The 19,883-nt window shown below is 43.9% G+C and overlaps 2 protein-coding genes across 3 annotated transcripts; one reads left to right on the top strand and one right to left on the bottom strand.

Annotated features, from left to right (window-relative positions):
• Nucleotides 1-4,660: 4,660 nt before the first annotated feature.
• On the bottom strand, nucleotides 4,661-10,161 carry LOC128421140 (uncharacterized). The gene is made up of 5 exons (XM_053403474.1): nucleotides 9,983-10,161; nucleotides 6,919-7,074; nucleotides 5,958-6,086; nucleotides 5,735-5,872; nucleotides 4,661-5,175 (listed from the first exon to the last, which is right to left on the bottom strand). Exons 1-5 carry the CDS (start codon nucleotides 10,070-10,072, stop codon nucleotides 5,086-5,088), a joined length of 603 nt encoding a protein of 200 aa, XP_053259449.1. The 5' UTR covers nucleotides 10,073-10,161; the 3' UTR covers nucleotides 4,661-5,085.
• Nucleotides 10,162-10,285: 124 nt separating this feature from the next.
• Nucleotides 10,286-15,326, top strand: BBS12 (Bardet-Biedl syndrome 12). Of its 2 annotated transcripts, none has more exons than XM_053403470.1 (2): nucleotides 10,286-10,387; nucleotides 13,016-15,326. In XM_053403470.1, exon 2 carries the CDS (start codon nucleotides 13,021-13,023, stop codon nucleotides 15,226-15,228), a length of 2,208 nt encoding a protein of 735 aa, XP_053259445.1. In that variant the 5' UTR covers nucleotides 10,286-10,387; nucleotides 13,016-13,020; the 3' UTR covers nucleotides 15,229-15,326. The 2 variants fall into 2 exon arrangements, with proteins under 2 accessions (XP_053259445.1, XP_053259443.1); XM_053403468.1 differs by lacking the exon at nucleotides 10,286-10,387 and adding an exon at nucleotides 11,304-11,593.
• Nucleotides 15,327-19,883: the final 4,557 nt, after the last annotated feature.

Genomic DNA, 19,883 nt, shown 5'->3' with positions numbered 1-19,883 from the left:
TCAGCACGCCTCAAAGAAGGGGCAGGTTTCTAAAGCTACCAAAAGCTGAGACAGAGAAAAACTGCCTCCTGCTCATCCTCTATTCTTCATTGTACTTGCTGCCATTCCAGCTCCAGCTCCACACTTGTTTTAATACATGTGTCAACACAGGCAGACACCTAGTGCTGCAAGGAGGGAAATTCCTCTCCGTTCTTTCTCTGGCATACTGGGACAACAGCTTAAAGGTTTGTGGGAGATGTAGTTCTCCCAGGGGCTCAGTCTTTCAGAGGAATCTATTTCCCAAGTGCTGTTAATCAGCATTCTGGAGTGTCTGAGAAGGAAGTAGGAGACCCTTCTCCCTTTGCACTATGCACCTCTGGGACTGTTGGCATCGTTGTATATATCAAAAGTAAATGGCGAGGTGTGTTTCAAGGGTATGTGCTGGTGGGGCATGCTTCTGGAAACAGAAAGGATGGGTCATGTAATCTGAGTCCTACGAATTTCCCTAGTTTTCCTCTCCTCTCCCTCCAGGAAATCCCTTCCCCAGTTAATTGCTAAATTAATCTGATGCAGGTCTCTGAGATAATATCCATCTCTGTTCATGTATGACTCCCCATCTTACACGTAGCTAGAGTTAAATATAAGGCTATCGTGATTATCATTGGCTACTTTAGCCATAACCATTATTGCTTTCAGTGGGACTTAATTCTTAGCAGATTGGGTTAGAAGTCACACTCATTATTTAAATGGTGGGCCACCACTAGACCTTTTGGTGTAGTTTCATAGAATTTTTCTCTGATTACTTGGAAGTTTCTGAAAAATGTGTGCTGTTGATTTAATAAACACACTTCCCAGTCAGAAAAAAATATCAAGATAGTGCACAACATATACAAATACAATAGTATAAAACAATACAAAATTGTCACTAAAATGACTAACTCAACTTTTGAAAATTAAACAACTGGACAGGCCTGCTGGCATTAAATGGTCTTCAAGAGATGCCTGGAAATTAGTAGCTAGGAAGCATGCTGAATCTCTGCTGGAAGGAATAGTCCACAACGTGGGACCAGTGACACAAAATGGCCTAGTTGGAGCAAGTTGGGTTTCTGAAACCCTGGGATAATTAACAGCTCAGCTGGGATATAAGGGCTCAGGCATACCGTAAGTGTCAGACATCAGAGAATCCGATCCTCCCACGGCAGGCTGCCAGGGACAGACAGACAAGAAAAGCTCTTACCAAAGTCTTTTATTCAATATTCACAGAGAGAGGCTTAGAAAGGCAACCTCTTGGAGTAATGGTGTTGCTCCAAATAAACTCCACCCCTCTTTCCTTCTCAATTGTCAACAGCACCCCCCCCCTTTTACGGTGGCTGTTTAAGGCCATTTGCCTCTTAGCTCTTTGCTCTCCTACTTTCACTGCTCGCCGGGTTCTGGGAGAAAGGGGGTCTGGAATGCTTTCTAGTGATAACGTGTCAGCCAGCTGCTCCGGTTCTGCTTGCTTCCCCCCTTCTCCCGTTATTTCCCAGCTTTGCCCCTCATCTATCTCTGAGCCATGACCTTTTGGAAACCACTGTTGTAAATCTATACTGTCTTCCTCTTCTCTGGAAGATTGAGGCGGAGGAGGAGGCAGTCTCCACCATTCCTCCTCAGTCCAGTCCCTGACAGTAAGGTACCTTGCCCTCAGTTTGTCTGGGGCTTTGTATATTATTACAAGAACCTTGCCAATATTAATGGTACATTGCAGTGTTACTTAAGCCTCCCATGTATCATACTGTAAACCACAATTAGTGAGTCAAAATCTAATGAGATGCCTCTTTACAGCCCAACAGGAATAAGTGGTGAAACTGTAAACCCACTGAAGAATTAAGTGAATCATACCTACATCTAGGCCTCCCTCAGTTTCCTATGGCAGCTGCTAAAATATAAAGTGAAAGGAATAAAAGCACTAAATGATTTAGAAGTACAATAAGGATTCAATTATCTTTATTAAACCAGAACCAAATAATAATATAACTCAGATATACATGTAAGCAGAACATTAAAAACAAACAGGAAATTGGAAATGAGGGCAGAGTAGCTCCAAAGTGTTATGCCTTGGAACATGAACAAGTAAATAACTTCAGACTGCAATTAAAGAAGAAGAAAAGATCAGAGAAATAACCCACAGGTGTATAGATGAAGTAACTTTCAAGCTTGGCCCATCTTACCAAGTTTCACTATGAATAATAAAATGGAACTTAAACCAAAGGGGGGGGGGGAATCACTACTGTTCCCCATTATTACCGTAAATGCAAAGAAAAAAAAGTAGGTGGAGATCATGTTTCCAAGGCATCCTGTTAATCTGTTACATATCAACAGTCCCCAAAAGCCCCAAACGAAGAGAAATCCCCCCCATTCATTGGCAGACAGCATGCCGCACTTCACGTTTTCTTCACCGCCATGCCCAGGCGTTGTGACGCCAAATGAAATTCTGACTTTTTTTTCACATTTCCATTTCTGTTTATCAGATTTCCTGCCTGCCCCAAATTGTCTGTATCTCTGGCAATCTAAATCTTGATCCTTGTACACAGTGGCTGGTGACTAATGTAAAAAGTAAAAGTTCCTCTTCAGGCTCCTCTCTCAACGTGTTCCAAAGTGCGCTTCCTGGTGTCTAAGGCTCACTTGTCAGACTTGCACTTCTTCCAAACATATATATGGGCATAAGAGCCCTGCTCAATCAGCCCAAAGTCTATCCGGTCCACCATCCTATATTCTCACAGTGGCCAACATGAGGCCCATGAAATGCCCACAAACAGGACTGCATATAACAGCACTCTCTACCCACTTAGTATAATGGGCAAGTCAGATTCAAAGGCATACCATCTGACAATGGACTTAACCTTATCCTTCATGAATTGGTCTAATCCTTCTTTAAAGCCATCCAAGTTGGTTGCCATCACTACATCTAGAGAGAGAGAGGATTGTATAATTAAACTTTCTCCATCCTGTGTTCTAGCATTAGGAGAAGAGAAGGAAAACTTGTTTCTATCAACTTCCTCTTCTATTATGTCTGCCCCTTACTCACTTTTTCCTAAATTAAAAAGCTCAAAACTTTTCCTCATTGGGGGCGGGGGACTCAGGCAAGGTTTGCTTCATGAGAATGTTGAACTCCAAAGTATGCACAACCTACATATTGCAAGAGCTGGTTTAGAACATCTGGAAGTCAAACATTGGAACCCTCTGCTAGGCCCATAACCTACTGTCAGTAGATCATTGATGCCTGACCCAGCAAAACTGTAAAATCATCCCTACCTTGTGAAAGTAGCTGCCTGCATTTTTAAAAAAGGGGGGGGGGTCTCGGGTACAGTCTAATGCTGGTTTATTGAAGATCTCATAAAGTTAAAAACAGCATCATATGAGACATCAAGCAGTAGATTACATACATGCATTTCCTACATGTAAAACACCTAGAATGGGATTGACAAGTGGTCCTGCTTAGACTGTGAGACAGATACTAGCCACAAAAAAGTTGTTAATCAACACCAAGTAACTGTTTCTAGAAAAAATGAACTTCGTAAAGCATTTATTGCACTGATGCTTTCAGGGAAGGTTAGGAATTTATATGCACTTTCATTGGGAGATCACCCACATGTTTGTTTATTTAAGATGCTCCACACCACAGATTCAGGCACCCATGTGGAGGATCATGCCACTCAGAAGAAGCTGCCATGTGAAAAGCAATGATTTGGCATATGGCCCTCACTGTGTGGCACTGAGTGCAAGACCTAGGCAAACCAGACATTAAAAACACGCCAAACCAAAGTCACCCTTAGATGGCTTGTGTTAACTTCACTGGCGCTACTCCCAGAAAGAAAGAAAAAGTTTACACGTAGGTCTTTGCAAACCTCAAGGGCTTTGTATAGCAAACATTTATATAATTCTATAAGATCTGACTAACAAGATTGCAGCAGTCCGGCATACACTGTAAGCACCTCCATGTACAGCAGGGACAGGGAACCTGTGGCCCTCCAGATGTTTAGGGATGTAACTCTCCACTGGCGAGGCTGGCTGCGGCTGATAGGAGATGAAATCCAACAACAGCCTGAGGTACACAGGCTTCCCATTCCTGACGCAGAGCACTGTTGCTAGCTGAATCCCAGTGATATGGGTTAAAATTCAAATAGTGCGGGGGGGGGGGGTCAAACAAGATGCAAGAGAGGAGAAGGGTGATCATTAGTGACTGTCCATTTGAGCAGAGGAACAACAGGAGGAGGCAGTGCTTACCTCTTCCTCCTCCAGCTGTTTTCCTGCTCAAAATTCCATCCCCATCTGCTCCTCACTGGCTGAAAAGGACAATTTTGAGCAGAAAAACTACTGGAGGGGAGAGGGTTAAGCAGCTCCAATTTGTCCCCTGACATTTCCCTGATCAAACTGGAAGCCTCTCATGACCACCCTCACATTTCAGATGCATTAAGGGTCAGAACTCTGCTTGGCACTCCGCAAGGAACTACTGGCATCCAAAACCATCTACCTTACAATCTCTCCCCTTCAGTTAAGAGTACCATCCTTTCTTCTTTCAGTGAGGAAAAAATTAAATGTTGCTACAATTAAGGCTCGTACGTATTCACCTGTGTAGCTGAGCGAGGAACATGTTATTGACAAATAAAGATCTTATCACTTTACCATCCAAACCAAACACATGTTGGTGCAAATTCTTTAATGAAGAATTACAAGTCAACAATTCTGGTGTAATTTTTGTTGTTTTTAATGGGGTAATAAATCATCGTGATATCTCTCAAAGTCCTAGGAAGGAGGTTGCCTGTGCTCTTACATTTTGCAAGTTTTATAATGTGAAGCAATCTTAACTTGGTCAGATCAGATACGAAGCACAGTTTTTGAGTCAGGAACTGTTTAAATCCAGCACCTTAAAAAAACAACCCCAAACCTATTTGGCAGATATTCATTCTCTCTCTCTCTCTCTCTCTCTCTCTCTCTCTCTCTCTCTCTCTCAAAAAAGCACCACTCATCTCCCTCCCTCAATCCAAACCTGGCATCCTATTGAGCACATCATAGAATAGCAGAAATATTTTTAAATCTTCGCGGGTCACCTTTTAGGTAACATAGCCATTAATACAGACTGGTCTTTTTCATGATTCTCAAGAACTCCTGTTCATCTATTTCACCATCGCCATCACGGTCAGCTTCATCTATCATTTCCTGTAAAAAAAACACTGAAGATTAAGCACTGACCTGGAAGCACCCAGCACTCATTTTGTTAAGTGTTTTCTCAGCTCCATTATAATGCCCAAAATTGTAATGCTTGATGAATAAATATCCTAAATACAAACAGCAAACTCTTTTGCCAAATGCCTCTGCTTATGTAGTCAAAACAGAACTGTTTAAACACAAGGTATCAGCGGGATTTGAAGACACTCATGTTTTCAGAACTACAAAAAAAAGTCTTTTTTCTTTCTTTCTCTTGGGGGAAAGGGGGGGGGCAAACTTCCAACAATCAGGACTGAGCATGTTTAGGTTCTACAAAATGATCACTGCATGTTGCAGGAGTGCGGAGAATACCAGGAAGGGGGAAATGGAACAGCATATCCTGGAAGAGGTGATGGCTGAACAGGTGTACTTCAGAGCCCTCTGAAATATGCACAAATACAATTAAACAGCCCAATGACCCTCAGTACCGCCAGCTCCAACTATTGCTGTTGTTTAGTCGTTTAGTCGTGCAGCATCTATGAATAAAGGCTTAGCAAAGCAAAACATTTACCTGTAACTCTTCATCTGTTAAGTTTTCTCCAAGTTCCTTGGAAACTCTCTTTAGGTTTCTAAATGAAATCTTGCCTGTCCCATCATCATCAAATAATCGGAAAGCCTTTAGGATTTCTTCTTTGGTATCTTTTTCACTCTTTGAAGAAAAGGAAGGGGGAGAGAAGTAAAAAAAGAAGTGCTGACTCTTACTCCAACTGCACAAAAGCAAAATTATGTCTTACCATTTTTTGGGTCATCATAGTCAAAAAGTCTTCAAACTCTATGACACAGCTTCCTTCTTTCCCGATATCTGCTACCATCTTTCTAATTTCTTCTTTCTTTGGCTCAAAGCCAAGAGCACGCATTGCAACCTGTAACAGAAATGGTGTTGGAAACATAAGGGAGAGCCACCTGGAAGCTTGCGTGATTAATGGGCACCAGGTGATTAGCAAGACAGGAAGCTGCCTTAAACAAAGTCAGGAAAATGGTCCATCTAGCTCAGTATTGTCAACACTGACTGGCAACAGCTTCCCAGAGTTTCAGACTTGTATATATTTTTTCCAGTCCTATCTAGAGGTTGAATCTGGGACCTTTTGCAAGCAAGGCAGATGCTCTGTAACTGAGCTATGGTTGTTTCAGTTTGTGTATTAATAAGCTAAATTTTTATGTATGTAGAAATAGTTCTGAAGCAAGAAACAGTCAGCCTTCACTTACAAAAACCACAATCCTGAGAGTATGCCTCACTAAAATCAATAGGGCTTATTTACAAGTATACATGGTTAGGATTGCACTAGGTAAAGGGACCCCTGACAGTTAAGTCCAGTCACAAACGACTCTGGAGTTGTGGTGCTCGTCTCTCTTTACAGGCTGAGGGAGCCAGCATTTGTCCACTTCCGCAGACAGTTTTTCCAGGTCATGTGGCCAGCATGACTAAGCGGCTTCTGGCGAACCAGAGCAGTGCATGGAAACGCCGTTTACCTTCCCGGCGTAGCGGTACCTATTTATCTACTTGCACTTTGATGTGCTTTCATCAACTGCTAGGTTGGCAGGAGCAGGGACTGAACAACGGGAGCTCACCCCGTCGTGGGGATTCGAACCACCGACCTTCTGATTGGCAAGCCCAAGGTTCAGTGGTTTACACCACAGCGCCACCTGCATCCCTAGGATTGCACTATAAATCACTACAAGAATACACACACATACCTTTAATTCTTTAACATCAATGGTGCCAGATCCATCGGTGTCAAACAAATCGAAAGCTTCCCGGACCTCCTGCTTTTGCTCCTCGGACAATTCATGTTTCAGCCCACTTTTCCTTCGTAGGTTAGCACCCAAGGTTGGTCTTCTAAAACCGGATGCCTTTCATTAAGCGAGAGAAAGAGAGAATTTAAAAAGATTATTTGCAGAAAGCTAAAAATACAAAAATACATAGTTATCACATTCTAAAAAAAAATATTTATGTCTACATGTATTTGATTTGCCAAAGTTGCTAAAATTAAAGAGCAGAGGACTTTTGGGCTGCAATTGTTTACCTCCCCGCCCCTCACTGTTCTGTATTGAAGTACCTATTATGACTACTCACGCAAAGGTGTTCTCACAGGTCTATATTAGATATGGAACCAGATCAGGCAATACAATCCCCTTCCCCCAGATCTGGCCCATCACGTATTGGGGAGAAAGCACGCACAACTCTTTCCCTCCTTCCTAGCACACCAGCGTCACCTGCCCCTCCCCATCTCTACCTGTGGGGATGGAATGTACAACGGCCGCCCACATGTGTACAGTTATCAATGCACATAGGCAAAAAGAAAAACATCAGGTTTGATTTTCCTATTAAAAGCAGGAAATTAAGCACGCACACAATTATCATCTACGCACATAGAATTGTGCAAGTGTCACTGGGTTTTTCCCGCCTCGCATATACCATGAAGGGCATGGCAGACATGGTGGGTGGAGGAGACAAGCTGCACACACATGCTCACCTCCACAAACTGGGGAGATGCATTGTCCAAGGCAGCTCATTCAACAAATACATGCTTGAACATACACAGGCAGTCCAGCTGTGTTGTATAAGCCTTTGCCCCAAGTAAGCATGCAGCCGTGCCACCTCACCCTATGCAAAGAGGAGCTCTAAGTAGATAGGCACAGACCAGTACCTTTTAATGCAGCTACTAAGCTCGCTTTTCACTTTCTCAACACCACTTCTGAAGTCACTTCCCTCTTCTGTTTGGCAGCCCTGCTTTGCACCCATTTTCACCTTCACCCCCGTGTCTATGCCTCCCCTCTTATTTTGTGCAATCCACCCTTGCACACAGCCCCTCCCACGCTAAGCTGGATCTTCCTCCCCATCCACATATTGAACTACTAAGCACCCCTTTCACCTACTGCCCACTTATTAAGCCCACCTGTTCTTCAAACACTTTCCTGTCCTTGTTTTCATTATCCTATACCTTCTGCTCCCTTTTTTGCAACTCCCTTCATATCCATTTTCACCTTTACCCTGCATTTTCTTCTTCATCCTCCTTCCGCACAGACCACACCCACTTTCATATTTCCTCGTCTATTTCGCAGCCCACACACTCAGTTATTATCTTCACCCTAACTCCTTTTTTCAACTCCCCCTTACACAGAGACCACATCCGTTCCCATGCTGTAGCCACTTTTGCTGTGATTATATAAGTTGCTGTATCTTTAAGGCAAATAGAATCTTAGAGAAGCACACCTGCCAGTTACTTTGTTCAGTTAAGTTGATAGATGTTGTACCTATACATACATGGGTGTTTATGCTTGCTAATAAAATACCTATTCTAAATGATTACATTGAATCTGGAACTTCATGTTGAAAACAACACATGGTACCAGGGATGAAATACATTGTGCTAAAGTACTGTGGAATATTTGAGGGCTCTGCATCCTTTGAACTCTTTCACACAGGGCAGCTGAGGAAAGGAAGAAGGAGAAAATTTGAGTACAGTGGTACATACGCTTCAGGTTACATACGCTTCAGGTTACAAACTCCGCTAACCCAGAAATAGTACCTCGGGTTAAGAACTTTGCTTCAGAATGAGAACAGCAATCGTGCTCTGGCGGCGCAGCGGCAGCAGGAGGCCCCATTAGCTAAAGTGGTGCTTCAGGTTAAGAACAGTTGCAGGTTAAGAACGAACCTCTAGAATGAATTAAGTACTTAACCTGAGGTACCACTGTACAAGAAAAAAATGAGAGGCGCTGAAAAGAAAATGGCAGTTTTAAACAGTGGCAGAGGGCGACAGTGAGTGGAAAATTGAGGTTTTAAATAACAGAGTAGAGCAAGCAGAAGGAGATAACTGAAGGGGAAAGTGGTGGTTTAAAACAAAGCTTCAGAAAGGAGTGGAGAGAGGCTCTGTTGTGTTACCTTTTCGGTGTTAGCTTCTGTTTTGTATGCACCTCTGCTATTTCTTTTTCCTAAAACCTTTTTTGCAAATCTATTCAGACTTTTCCCACTTCTTTCCCCTCTCAGTGTCCTTCCCTTCTAGTTCTCATGCCACAGCCACAGCTGTTGTGCAACCTGTCTTCTCTTTGACTCCCCTACCCAACAACGACTTCATGCAAATCCAGGATTGTGATGTGACACTGCAAATCTTCTAGTGGAGGCTGTGTGATGGCGGTCTTACCATCACACACACACATGCACATTGTGTGAAGAAAGCGTGTTGAATAGTGGCTGTTCAAACTGCCTCAGAGAAGGAGTGCTGCTTGCTACTTGGAGGCACGACACAAGTTTGCACAGACGTCTGGAGTGTCTGGGGCAAACCGAGCAGACCCAGTCACCCTGAAAGCAAAGTAACCCTTCTCCCAACTAAGTCTAAAAAGTGGAGAGGGGCAGGAAAGATGGAGGCTGGCACAAGAGATCTAGGGCTTGGGCACTGCTGCCCCACAGTCTTCTAAATTTGAGATGGAGGCATCAGTTATAAAGCTAAATGGCACACTTACCTGCAAGTAACTCAGTGGGTCTTACTTCCCTGTAAACATTCAAAGGAGCACTGTGTGCGGTCAGATTCGTATTGGCGTTGTTTTTACTCGCCTCAGCTTATCATAGGAAACCGCGAGAAAACCACGAATAACATGATGGGGGGGGGTGAAAGATGTTTCAGGGGTGGGTGAGCTTTGAAGAGATTGGAATGGGCGGGCAAACAGACAGCTTTACTAGCTCTGGTCCTCATAAGTAGGAGGCGGGAGCAGGCACTGTTTTATAATGCATGAAGAACTGCGGGCAGGAAGCACAACTCACCATTCTGTAAAATCTGTCTCGCCCCGCGCTTGGTTCGCTCAACGAAGAGGCGGATGCCGACTCTTCAACCACCTGCGTTCTCTGACTCATGCCGCTCCGCCCCTAAAAGCTGAACACTGTCCAATGACAGAAGGGATTCCCGGCAAGCCCCGGCTCCTTTCGCTTCCTAGGGCCAACCAGGCGGCAGGAGGGGAGTTGCGGGCCTTGTGACATCACGCAGAACGCCGTTGCCGTTTCTGGCTGGATACACAAACAAAGCGGAGGTGGTGTCCTGGCAACCGCACCCCCCTTCCCATCGGAGGGCGCCGGCGTGCTGTTAACAGGGAGGAGAGACAGCGGCCAGGGGCTTGATTTATGTCAGGAAGCTGGCCCCTTCCCCAATTGCACTGCGGAGTTCTGGAATAAGTGAGGGAGCAAAAAGGAGGAGGAACATAAACTGCCTTTTAGCATGTGCAGAGTGTCTCTACTAGTACAAATCCCTTAGGTGATAGGCACATTGACCCGGGTGGGGAGAACCCTGAACGCCATAGTGCGGTGATGCCAAAGTTGTGAGCAAGCTTTGGAGCTCTCCAGGACGCTTCTTTGGCGTGAATGTTAATACTGGACGTGGGTTGCGCAGGTATCAGGGAGCGAGGAAGGAACAAGAGAGTACAGGAGTCAGAACATGAGGTGAAAAGGCTTCAGTCTGCAGTCTGTCCCTGCAGTGGGTTCTCCCTGCACGCTTTACACATTAACCACGCAGTCCTCTTTTGCGCCCGCTGACTTAAACGGGAGTTGGCTCTCCGGGAAGTGCACCCAGTAATAAGGCTGCAGTTAATGTGGTTCCTGGGTGAGGAGAGTTTGAGCCGCAAACACTTCCACTTTGAGAAGCGAGTTCCAAGAATTGGCAGGCAAGCAGTCGCACTTTCTAATCCTTTCGGTGTTGGTTTTGCAAGTCGAGAGGCGGGTGAATACACGCACGCATGCACAGTGCACTTCTCTGAAATATTACACTTAAACGATACTTTCAAGGCAGCATATTCAAACTAATTACAGTCAATACATCTCTTTTCTGCGAATCTACAACGGCTCGGAAGAAAGAAATAGCGGCTATGACTGAGCACAGAGAAGCGCGGGGGAGGGAATCGAGAAAATCCAGTAGCAGTAATTCTTGTGCCTTAAAAAAATTGTGTGTGTGGCCCCTTCCCTCTTCAGAGACCACCCAAAAAATGCACGGGGCACACCTCTGCCCTTTTGTATTCTCTGACTGGTCTCCGGCCAACGGCCACTGCTCTTCCACTTCTCTTGTCCCGCCCCTTTACCTTTGTATCCCCACTAACAGCAAAGGCTGGGCTATCATCCCAGCAAGGGCTGGGTAAGGGCAAGGGCTTCAGTAGATGTTACTGAGCGTGCTCGGAGTTCAAGAGCATGCTCAGTAGAGTGCCTTGAATTCCGTCCGGGACGGGCAAGAGAGTTTGTACTTGCAGGCTAGTGGGGGCTGGAGGGAGAGAAAGAGAAAGAGAGAGAAGCGAAAGCAGTTGGGAGCTCTATGGAAGGGAGATGAACAACTGATGCTCAGGCTCAAGGCACAGCGTGATGCCATCTTTCAAAGGGGAACCTAAAGTTAAGCAGGTAATGTATTTTTTTAGGGTTGGCCGCTCCGGGCGGTGTGCTGGGAAGTATTGGGCTATGGTGGTCTTGCTGCCCAGGGAGAGGGCAAGACCTACGCAGCCCTCTCTCCGGGTGCTAAGTGCAGGTGAGCCACCTGGCAAAGTTGCTCTGTGCCTTCCCTTTGGGGGATGCAGCAGTATGGCTTGAGCCTGCTGGGTCCAGTTCCTACAGCACACAGCTCAGGCGGAGAGAGGGAGCAAGCAAAGGTGCTGACAGTTGCCTTGGTCACTTGCTGCGTTGCTTAGCACAGCACAGAGCAGAACATCCCGTAGTAAGCGATGGCACCCACTCAACAGGACTCAAGCCTTCCAGGAACCGCTACAGCTTAGTAGCAGCTGTTATACACACAGCCTTCCTGGGAAATTGAGGCCTTGGCAGCTGCCTATCTATGCAAGCTCTTCATGCAAGCCTTGAATATTTTTTCCAGGCATTACCTGGACACCACAAAGAAGGAAGGTACACAGATAGGGTCACATTCCCTTTATTTGTTCAGCCCGTTATCCATCATGAACCAAGAAGTTAATAATGCATGTGAGTTTTAAAACCACTTGACCTGCATGTTCATGCTACTTCAGAAGTGGGAGATGTATTTATTTATTGCCTGAGGGCTATTTTGCCAATTTATTGCCATGTGTGTGCCAAAAATGCACCTGTGCACACACTCTTGAGCACACAAATGCACATTTGCAACAGCTAAAGTAGGATTTTGATTCTCTTGGCCTCTGACCTGGCATGCCATGGAAACCATACTCTAGTATAATCTGTGTGTGTATGTGTGCATTCATTCAGGTAAAAAGTGTTTCTAAAGCATTCAAAACCAGGAAATTTTTCTGTCCTGGAAGAGGTGTTTCCTCAGGACATAATGGTGATTCTGAGAACTGCCTTGCCAAATAGAACACTTTGGAATCCTTTCGTGTGGCCAACCTAGATTCCACCCAGGGAACAGATCCAGATGCTGCATCTAGTATCATCCCGTTTCTGCTTCTTATGTTACTTAGACAATTAAGGATTTGGTAGGTTTTGCAACAAAAAATGATGCAAGTCCATTATTTTAATGGAAAAAGACATATAGCCTTCCCCATTTCCTGTCCTTGCTCCTGTGATGTTCACTTCCTAATAAAGTCCTCACAGTTTCTCTGGTAGTGGATGTGGCTTCTTTACCTTCCTTAATTCTAATGCTGGCATCTTAGTTTCCTGTTCTGCACCCACTTGGTATCCCCCAATATGTGCGAAGCATGGATTTTTATTTCCGTCAGGAAAATGGATAAGTTGATATATCACCTTGGAAACATTAAAAGTAAGATTCAACACTGTGGAATGGATGAAGTAAGAGCTGGAAGGCATTAAAAGGCAGAAGCAATAAGTCTTGTGTTTCATTTGTAGATGTCATGGCTTTCCGGAACATGAACAGAAAGAGGCATATTGGACTGCAGCAACTTTCAGCTTTGGCATCCACCGGAAGGACATTTTTAGGACCAGTGAAATCACCCAAATTTATTGATGATGAATGTACTCCTGGTGGTGTGTTGGTTTGTTCTGCAGTAAGACTTCTTGAAAGCTTGGATTTAACTAGTGCAGTGGGACAACTTCTTAATGAAGCCATCCAGGCACAGAACAAAGAATATAGAACTGGGACAACTACCCTGTTGTTTCTTGTCAGCATTTGGAGCAAGGCTGTACTTGAATGCCTTCAGCAGGGTGTTCCCCTTTCCATAGTGGTAGCTGAGATGTTTGAAGGCCTGAACTCTTGCATTGAACATCTGCAGCGCCTTACATTATCACTACACAACATGCAGCAAAGACTATATGATATTCCTATTAAATGTGATGACAAAGCCTCCAATGACATCTGTTCTGGCATTGCTGGAAGACAGGTAATTGAAATGAAAACTCCAGATACCAAATCCTACAATAGTTATTTGCTTGAACATCCTTATGATTATGCACAAGTATCAGAAGAAGAATCAATAATTGCTACAATCCAGGAAGCAAATGCATGCAATTGTCAGGAAAAGTGTGCATGTCCAGGAGTATTGACTGCAGGCAGCAGAGTTAGTTCACTAGGTAAATCAGTCGAAACCAGTTGTGGTTTTACAGTTTGCAAAACTGTGAGTCAGAAAAGCTGCAGCTTTCAAAGCTGTCCTTTGGGTGCCTCAGGCCGTAAGAAAATATCAAAAGTAACCCACTTCAGTAGGCACTTCAGCAGTATAAAGGAAAGTCCTTCACTGCAGCAAACCAATCAGCTGGCCAAATGCACAAAACATTTTAATGAGTTAAGTGATTTGGGACAACTGGCAATGTCTTTGAGCCATGGAAATTGGCACGCAATGAAACTGGTACAGGATATTCTCAGATGCCAGCTGCAGACTGCCAACAGAATGGCTGGTGTCCATCCTTTCCAATTTAATATTTCAGAAGTTGTGACATGTTGTTTACCAGGCATGTCTGAAAGTCATTCTTGTGTCTGTCCTGGGTACATCACTTTATTACACCCAGAGAAAGTTGCTGTTGCTAAGCAGCTCCAGGATAGGCCTCTTCGTATTATTCTTGCCGATGGTGACCTGAGCGAAACATACCACCATCTGGGGTTTAACAGGTCACAGAATGTAAGAATGTTCTTAGAAAGTCCAGCTGCGGAAGACAACAGCTCAAGATTGTGGGTCAACTCCATGTTGGATATTCTGATTCAGTCCAGGGTAAATCTAATTTTGGTACGAGGCAACACATCAGCAAGTTTAGAAGAAAGATGCCTGCTGAATAATATAGTGACAATTAACGGGGTAGCTGACAATGTATTGAAGGCTTTTAGTGATGTTACAAGAGCAGACAGAGTGACTTACCTTACCCAAGTGAATGAGCATTGCATAGGTGAGGATGTCTATCTGAACCTCTGTGGAGCATTAAAGTTAAGTTGGGTTGGATTGAATGGCCAAGTGCCAGTTGCTTTAACAGCAAAAGGCACTCACCTGATAACAGCTGTGCTTAGTTGCCCGGTTATATCCAAGATGCAAGCCATCGAAGATCAGTTTTGGACCTGCGCTCACCGTGTGCATCATGCCCTTCTCGATCAAGCAGTCTTTCCAGGAGGTGGCACCATGGAGCTCCTGTGTCTTGCTTATCTTGAGAATCTGGAGAAAGCAGCCAAGAATTCCAGGGAAGAAGGGTTTCATGATGGCTACTCTTGGCTTGCAAAAACTTCAGAGCAATATAAAGCTCTGGTGCTTAATGCTTTGTCACGTGGTTGGCACCAGTACATTTGTACCGTTATGTGTAACAGTGCAGACTCTGCATCGGAGCTTGAAGCCAGCACCTTTATACAACAGCATCTCAGGAAAGCAGCCTTGAGTGGTTTGCCGTCCACCTACCTGCTGGATGAGTTTAAAAAGGGGAAGATGGGAACAGCAAGCCCTGAACATGGTGGGACATTTGAAAAGCCTCTGAAAGTATATGACAATGTTACTGCTAAGGTGGAAGCGTGGCGTAGAGCTCTAGATTTGGTGCTGTTAGTGCTTCAAACAGATGCTGAAATTATCACAGGGCCTAAGAGGGATCAGTTGCTAAAGTCGCAGGCCTCAAGTGAGTTCATGTTTTTGTAAGTAATGTGCAGGCCTGCATATGGTTATGTTAACAAGTATTCCTGGCCAAGTTCAGAAGCAAAAAATATATGACGATAATAAAATTCAGAATGATTGCCTTCTTCATTTTAGAAATCAAAATCCATTCCCAAGAAAGGACTCAAGTCATGGAAGGGCACGTTCCTCATAATCTCCATTTAATCATAATTTCTTTTATTTTTTCCTAGATATTGCCATTGACCATAAATGTGTTATCAGTAAGTTCCATTCATTTCAGCAGGACGTAAAATTGTGTGATAATCTTGGCTCCCTTCAAGCTGAACTATTTAAGGGCTCCATTCTACAGTACAACTAGTTTGTTTCTTTTTAAACTGATATAATTCTTCTTTATAAATTTAGATGGTGCCTTTTAACTTTGTTTTAAGGCATGCAGATAAATTTAAGGTTATAGTTGTTGTTTTTTTGGGGGGGGGACACCAGTAAGTCATTAGGTTACATGGGTGGAAGCAATAAAGTGCCATTGAGATTTCTTTTTGGACGTTCCAGTGGCTGTCCTTGAGGGGGAAATCTGTTATTGCCTCTCCTAGTGACAGGGATTACTGGTAATTGCTAAGCCACGCTGGGTATTGTAGTCTTGTGAGAGGAAGGGTGATCTCCTAGCAACTCTAAGCATCCTTAACAAACTACAGTTCCCAGGTTTCTTTGGGGGAAGCCCATGACTTTCAAGCAGTATAATACTGCTTTAAATGTATAGTACATATGAGGCCTTATCTCAGTTGTTGATGTTACCCACATTTGCAGTTCCTCAAAGGACCCATAAGATACTTCAAGGGGAGTTCAAATAAAGCCTCTCTGCAGCTTATCTCTGCCAAAACAACTCTTGTGCATCACATCTGTTGGAAGGAGTTGCTGACACAGGAACACCAGTGTATTACTCTAGCCTTGGATCCCAGCAGTAGTGTCGCTGTTGTTGGCATCCGTCTATCTTGAGAGGCGATGGAGTCAAACAAATGCATTAGTAGCCCTGAAGTGATATATCGGGTGCGCAAGCCTGGGCAGTATGTATGCATGTCCTGGGCTGCCTAGATGACAAGACCCCACTCTTGGTCTCACTAAGAGTTGGACTCGATGGCCCTTGTGGTCTCTTCCAACTCTATGATTCTATGATTAATATGCATAAATTCAGAACTGTAGCATGTTCTATATGCACTATATTATACAGTAGTGTTTGTTTCTGTTATTTTATTTATTTATTACATTTGTATCCTATCTCTCCTCCAATGAGCTCATGGTAACGTATATAGTATCTCTGTCTCATTTCATCTTCACAAGAACCCTGTGTGGTTGGTTAGGCTGAGAGAGAACAACTGGTCCAAGGTTACTCACTGAATCTCATGGCATGGATTTGAACCCAGATTATAGCTAACTGCATCTGATAGAGTAATTACAACTTGCCTCTAATAATTATTAGCTACCTGGTATCAAGTAGATTTCTTCTAAAGGCATGTTGACAAATAGGCATGTAAGTTTTTTCATGCTGTGACAAATAGCAGTTGTGGGGGATTTTCATGAGGAAAATTGTGCAAGGGGAAAGGGTTAACCCTCCCCCTCGAACCATGTTTGCAGTACAGATCCCTCTTCCTCCTTGGAACAGCTGTCTGTAAAAAGTTTCTAGTGTGTGGAGATGCATTTCATTCATCTCCTCCATAACACAGCAGCCAACAAACCCTTTAAAACGACTTACCTTTAAAATGAGTAGTTCACACATCGTAGGAAGCTCTTGTGGAAAATGAACGTAAATGGTGGTAGCTGCATGATTTCCTGAGGCTGAAACCTTTCCGGCATGACACCAATGCCTGGCACCAGTTGTGTTAAGATCAGATTTATACGTGGCATAAACTGTGGTTCCTGTCTTGTACTCAGATGCATACATTTTTAAAGCATGACATTGGTAGCTCACAGTTTTCAAGTGTGGTTGGGAATTGGAAGCTACTTCAGACCCTGGAAAGTATGAAAAGCCTTCTATACTTAAAACAAACTATTTTGTGAGCCATCAACACCATAACTAATTCCACTAACATTCATTTCAGGAACAAGCAAATCCCAATGAAACTGAGGACTGGGGCTGATACTTTTAAAAAGGTCAGAGATGAGTGCAGCATTTCTTTGCTTGCATTTGTTATAAAGTTTGCTCTCTGATTGGACCCGGACTTGGGACCATCAACACCCATGACTGAAAATTAGGTGAGCTAGAGCTTGAAATAGGATATTGAAATGAGAGCTGTCTTCTTTTTATCATCATCATCATCATCATCATCATTACTATTCCTCTTAGCCAGCAGATGGCAATCTACAGTTCTGTTTTATACCCGAACTCTAAACACGTTGCAAAGAAGTCAGTTTAATTAAATCCGCTGAAGATATGCTCTATAGCACGGGTGTCCAAACTTTTTTCAAAGAGGGCCAGATTTGATGAAGTGAACATGCGTAAGGGCCGACCAAAGTTGTTGAGTTTTTTTAGGATTTTACCCCAAAGTTGTTGTTGTGGACCTTTTTTTAGGATCCCCCCCCCCAGATTTCTGGACCCTTTTTAAGGATTAGTCACAGAATACTATTCATATACAGTCATACCTCAGGTTACAGACGCTTCAGGTTGCGTTTTTTTGGGTTGCGGACCATTGAAACCTGGAAGTACCGGAACAGTCACGCATGTGCAGAAGTGCTAAATCACGCTTTGCGCATGCGCAGAAGCGCCAAATCGCAACCCGCATGTGTGCAGATGTGGGTTGCGAACGCTGAGGGTTGCAAGCGTGCATCCCACATGGATTATGTTCGCAACCTGAGCGTCAACTGTACCTTTTGGCTTGGATCGCAGGCAGCACAGAGGGAACGGTGCATGGGATGACCAGAGCGAGGCAGCCAGAGCCAAATGACGGACGGAAGAGAAGGCCGAACGGCCGCTGCCGCAGGCCGGCAAACAGCCGGGATACAGACGCAGGCACATGCGAGAGCCGACAGGAGGACGATACCTAGAACCGAACGCAGGGCGCCAGCGCAAACAGGCAACCAGCAGTATTGGAGCAAAACCAGCAGAGAGGATGGCACATGCATGAGATGATGGCTAGACGGGTCCTCAAGCTGCACTCGGTGCATGCGCAAGCCGGCCAACGACCGGGGTAAAGAGCAAGGCACATGCACGAGGCAATGAATGGGCTGCTCCAAGAGCCACACGGCAAACGGCTGCGAGAGCTGACTGGTGGGCGAGTTAGCAAGCCACAAAAAATAACCACCGGTGGGGCCAGATTAAACTGACTGGTGGGCCGGATTTGGCCACCGGGCTGGACTTTGGACATTCCTGCTCTATAGGGAGGCTGCATGATTTGACAGCTGATCTGCTTTGACAAATAATCATTTTAAAAAACGTATGTTATTTTTAGTAACCCCAAATAATCACACTAGAAAGAGCAGCATTAGATCACTGAGCAAAGAGGCTTTGTAATTGCTGGGTTCATGCTTCATGTTTTCTTGATATTCATTTTGGACAGTTGTCAAAGTCAAGAAATTCATTGCTGATAATACAAAAGGTTCAGGCCTAATATTAAGGAAAGGCTTTGTCCATCATACAGTAAGAATAGGTGGGAAATAATTTCACAGGCAATTCCAATTTAGAACAACTTGGTTTTCCATGAGGCTAAACACAGTTGGCAAAAGTTAGTTGTATCTGTCTGGTTATCACATAGAAGATAGTGATACCTGACAAGCAACTGGTAGATTAAAAATTCAGCACAGAGCAAATGTAGAGATATTTCACCAGTTCTTTGATTAGCACCTTAAAAAAATCTATGTTATCTCATGAGCATTGAAAATCTTATTTCTTCCCAGAACTATACCATATACTGCCAGGTTTTTTTCTGCAGCTGAAAACTTTCATTAGTCCTTCTGATTTTTATCCTTTACTTGAAGATATTTAGAAAAGTACTTTCCTACCCCTGCCAACTTCTTTTTGGTTTTTGAGTTTCCATTGGTCACTATTTATGAGTATGTTTGAACATGTGACGTAAAAAAGATTCTTCACTGAATGTTTTTGCAGTGGATAAAAGGTAAACAGACAGTTCTGTAGCCTTCTGAAACCTTGTTTTTTCTCATTAAAAGGAAGCCAGTTTTCCTGTGCTAACCTCAGAAAAGGAGCTACACGGGGCTTCTGTGTGGCACGCTGTCTGAGGTAAACAACAAAAAAGTCCAACCATACCATTAAATGGTACTTCAGCGGAGTTTCTAATGCATATATTAACTGGCTAATGCAGAGCATTGATTTTATCTCACACTATTTCTGAAGCACAGTGCATCACTCTTAACTGTGCAAACACAGCAAAACACAACCATGGTCCCCAAGGTATTATTTTTGGAAGTCACATTTTGAGCAACACTCAGAAACCTCAGGCGTTAGGTACACTGGGGCTTGATGGGCAGTGTAGTGCATCTCGAACCCATTCACCATAAGAATGTCAGAGAAAGGTCACTTCAAGGCAAAAAGATAAATGCAAGTTGTGGGATAAATCAGCCCTCAATAAAACTGCACATTAGACATAATAAACAGTATCATTACTCACTGGAAAACGCTTAATGCTTTTTGTTATGTGTAAAACAGCAGCAGGAAATCCCCTATTTTGGGGTGG

This window comes from Podarcis raffonei, chromosome 9 (assembly GCF_027172205.1).
Source record: "Podarcis raffonei isolate rPodRaf1 chromosome 9, rPodRaf1.pri, whole genome shotgun sequence".
Taxonomy (NCBI): Eukaryota; Metazoa; Chordata; class Lepidosauria; order Squamata; family Lacertidae; genus Podarcis; species Podarcis raffonei.
Note: the sequence above shows the minus strand (reverse complement) of the source record. Positions and strands in the feature narration are given on the sequence as shown.

Bases quoted from the DNA above. Each gene is read 5' to 3' on its own strand.
- LOC128421140 (XM_053403474.1), bottom strand. From the start codon at position 10,072: ATGAGTCAGAGAACGCAGGTGGTTGAAGAGTCGGCATCCGCCTCTTCG. The intron at 7,075-9,982 runs GTGAGTTGTGCT...GCTTAATGAAAG, and splicing joins GAGACAGATTTTACAGAATG to GCATCCGGTTTTAGAAGACC. The intron at 5,176-5,734 runs GTAAATGTTTTG...TTTTTTTTACAG, and splicing joins TAACAGATGAAGAGTTACAG to GAAATGATAGATGAAGCTGA.
- BBS12 (XM_053403470.1), top strand. From the start codon at position 13,021: ATGGCTTTCCGGAACATGAACAGAAAGAGGCATATTGGACTGCAGCAA.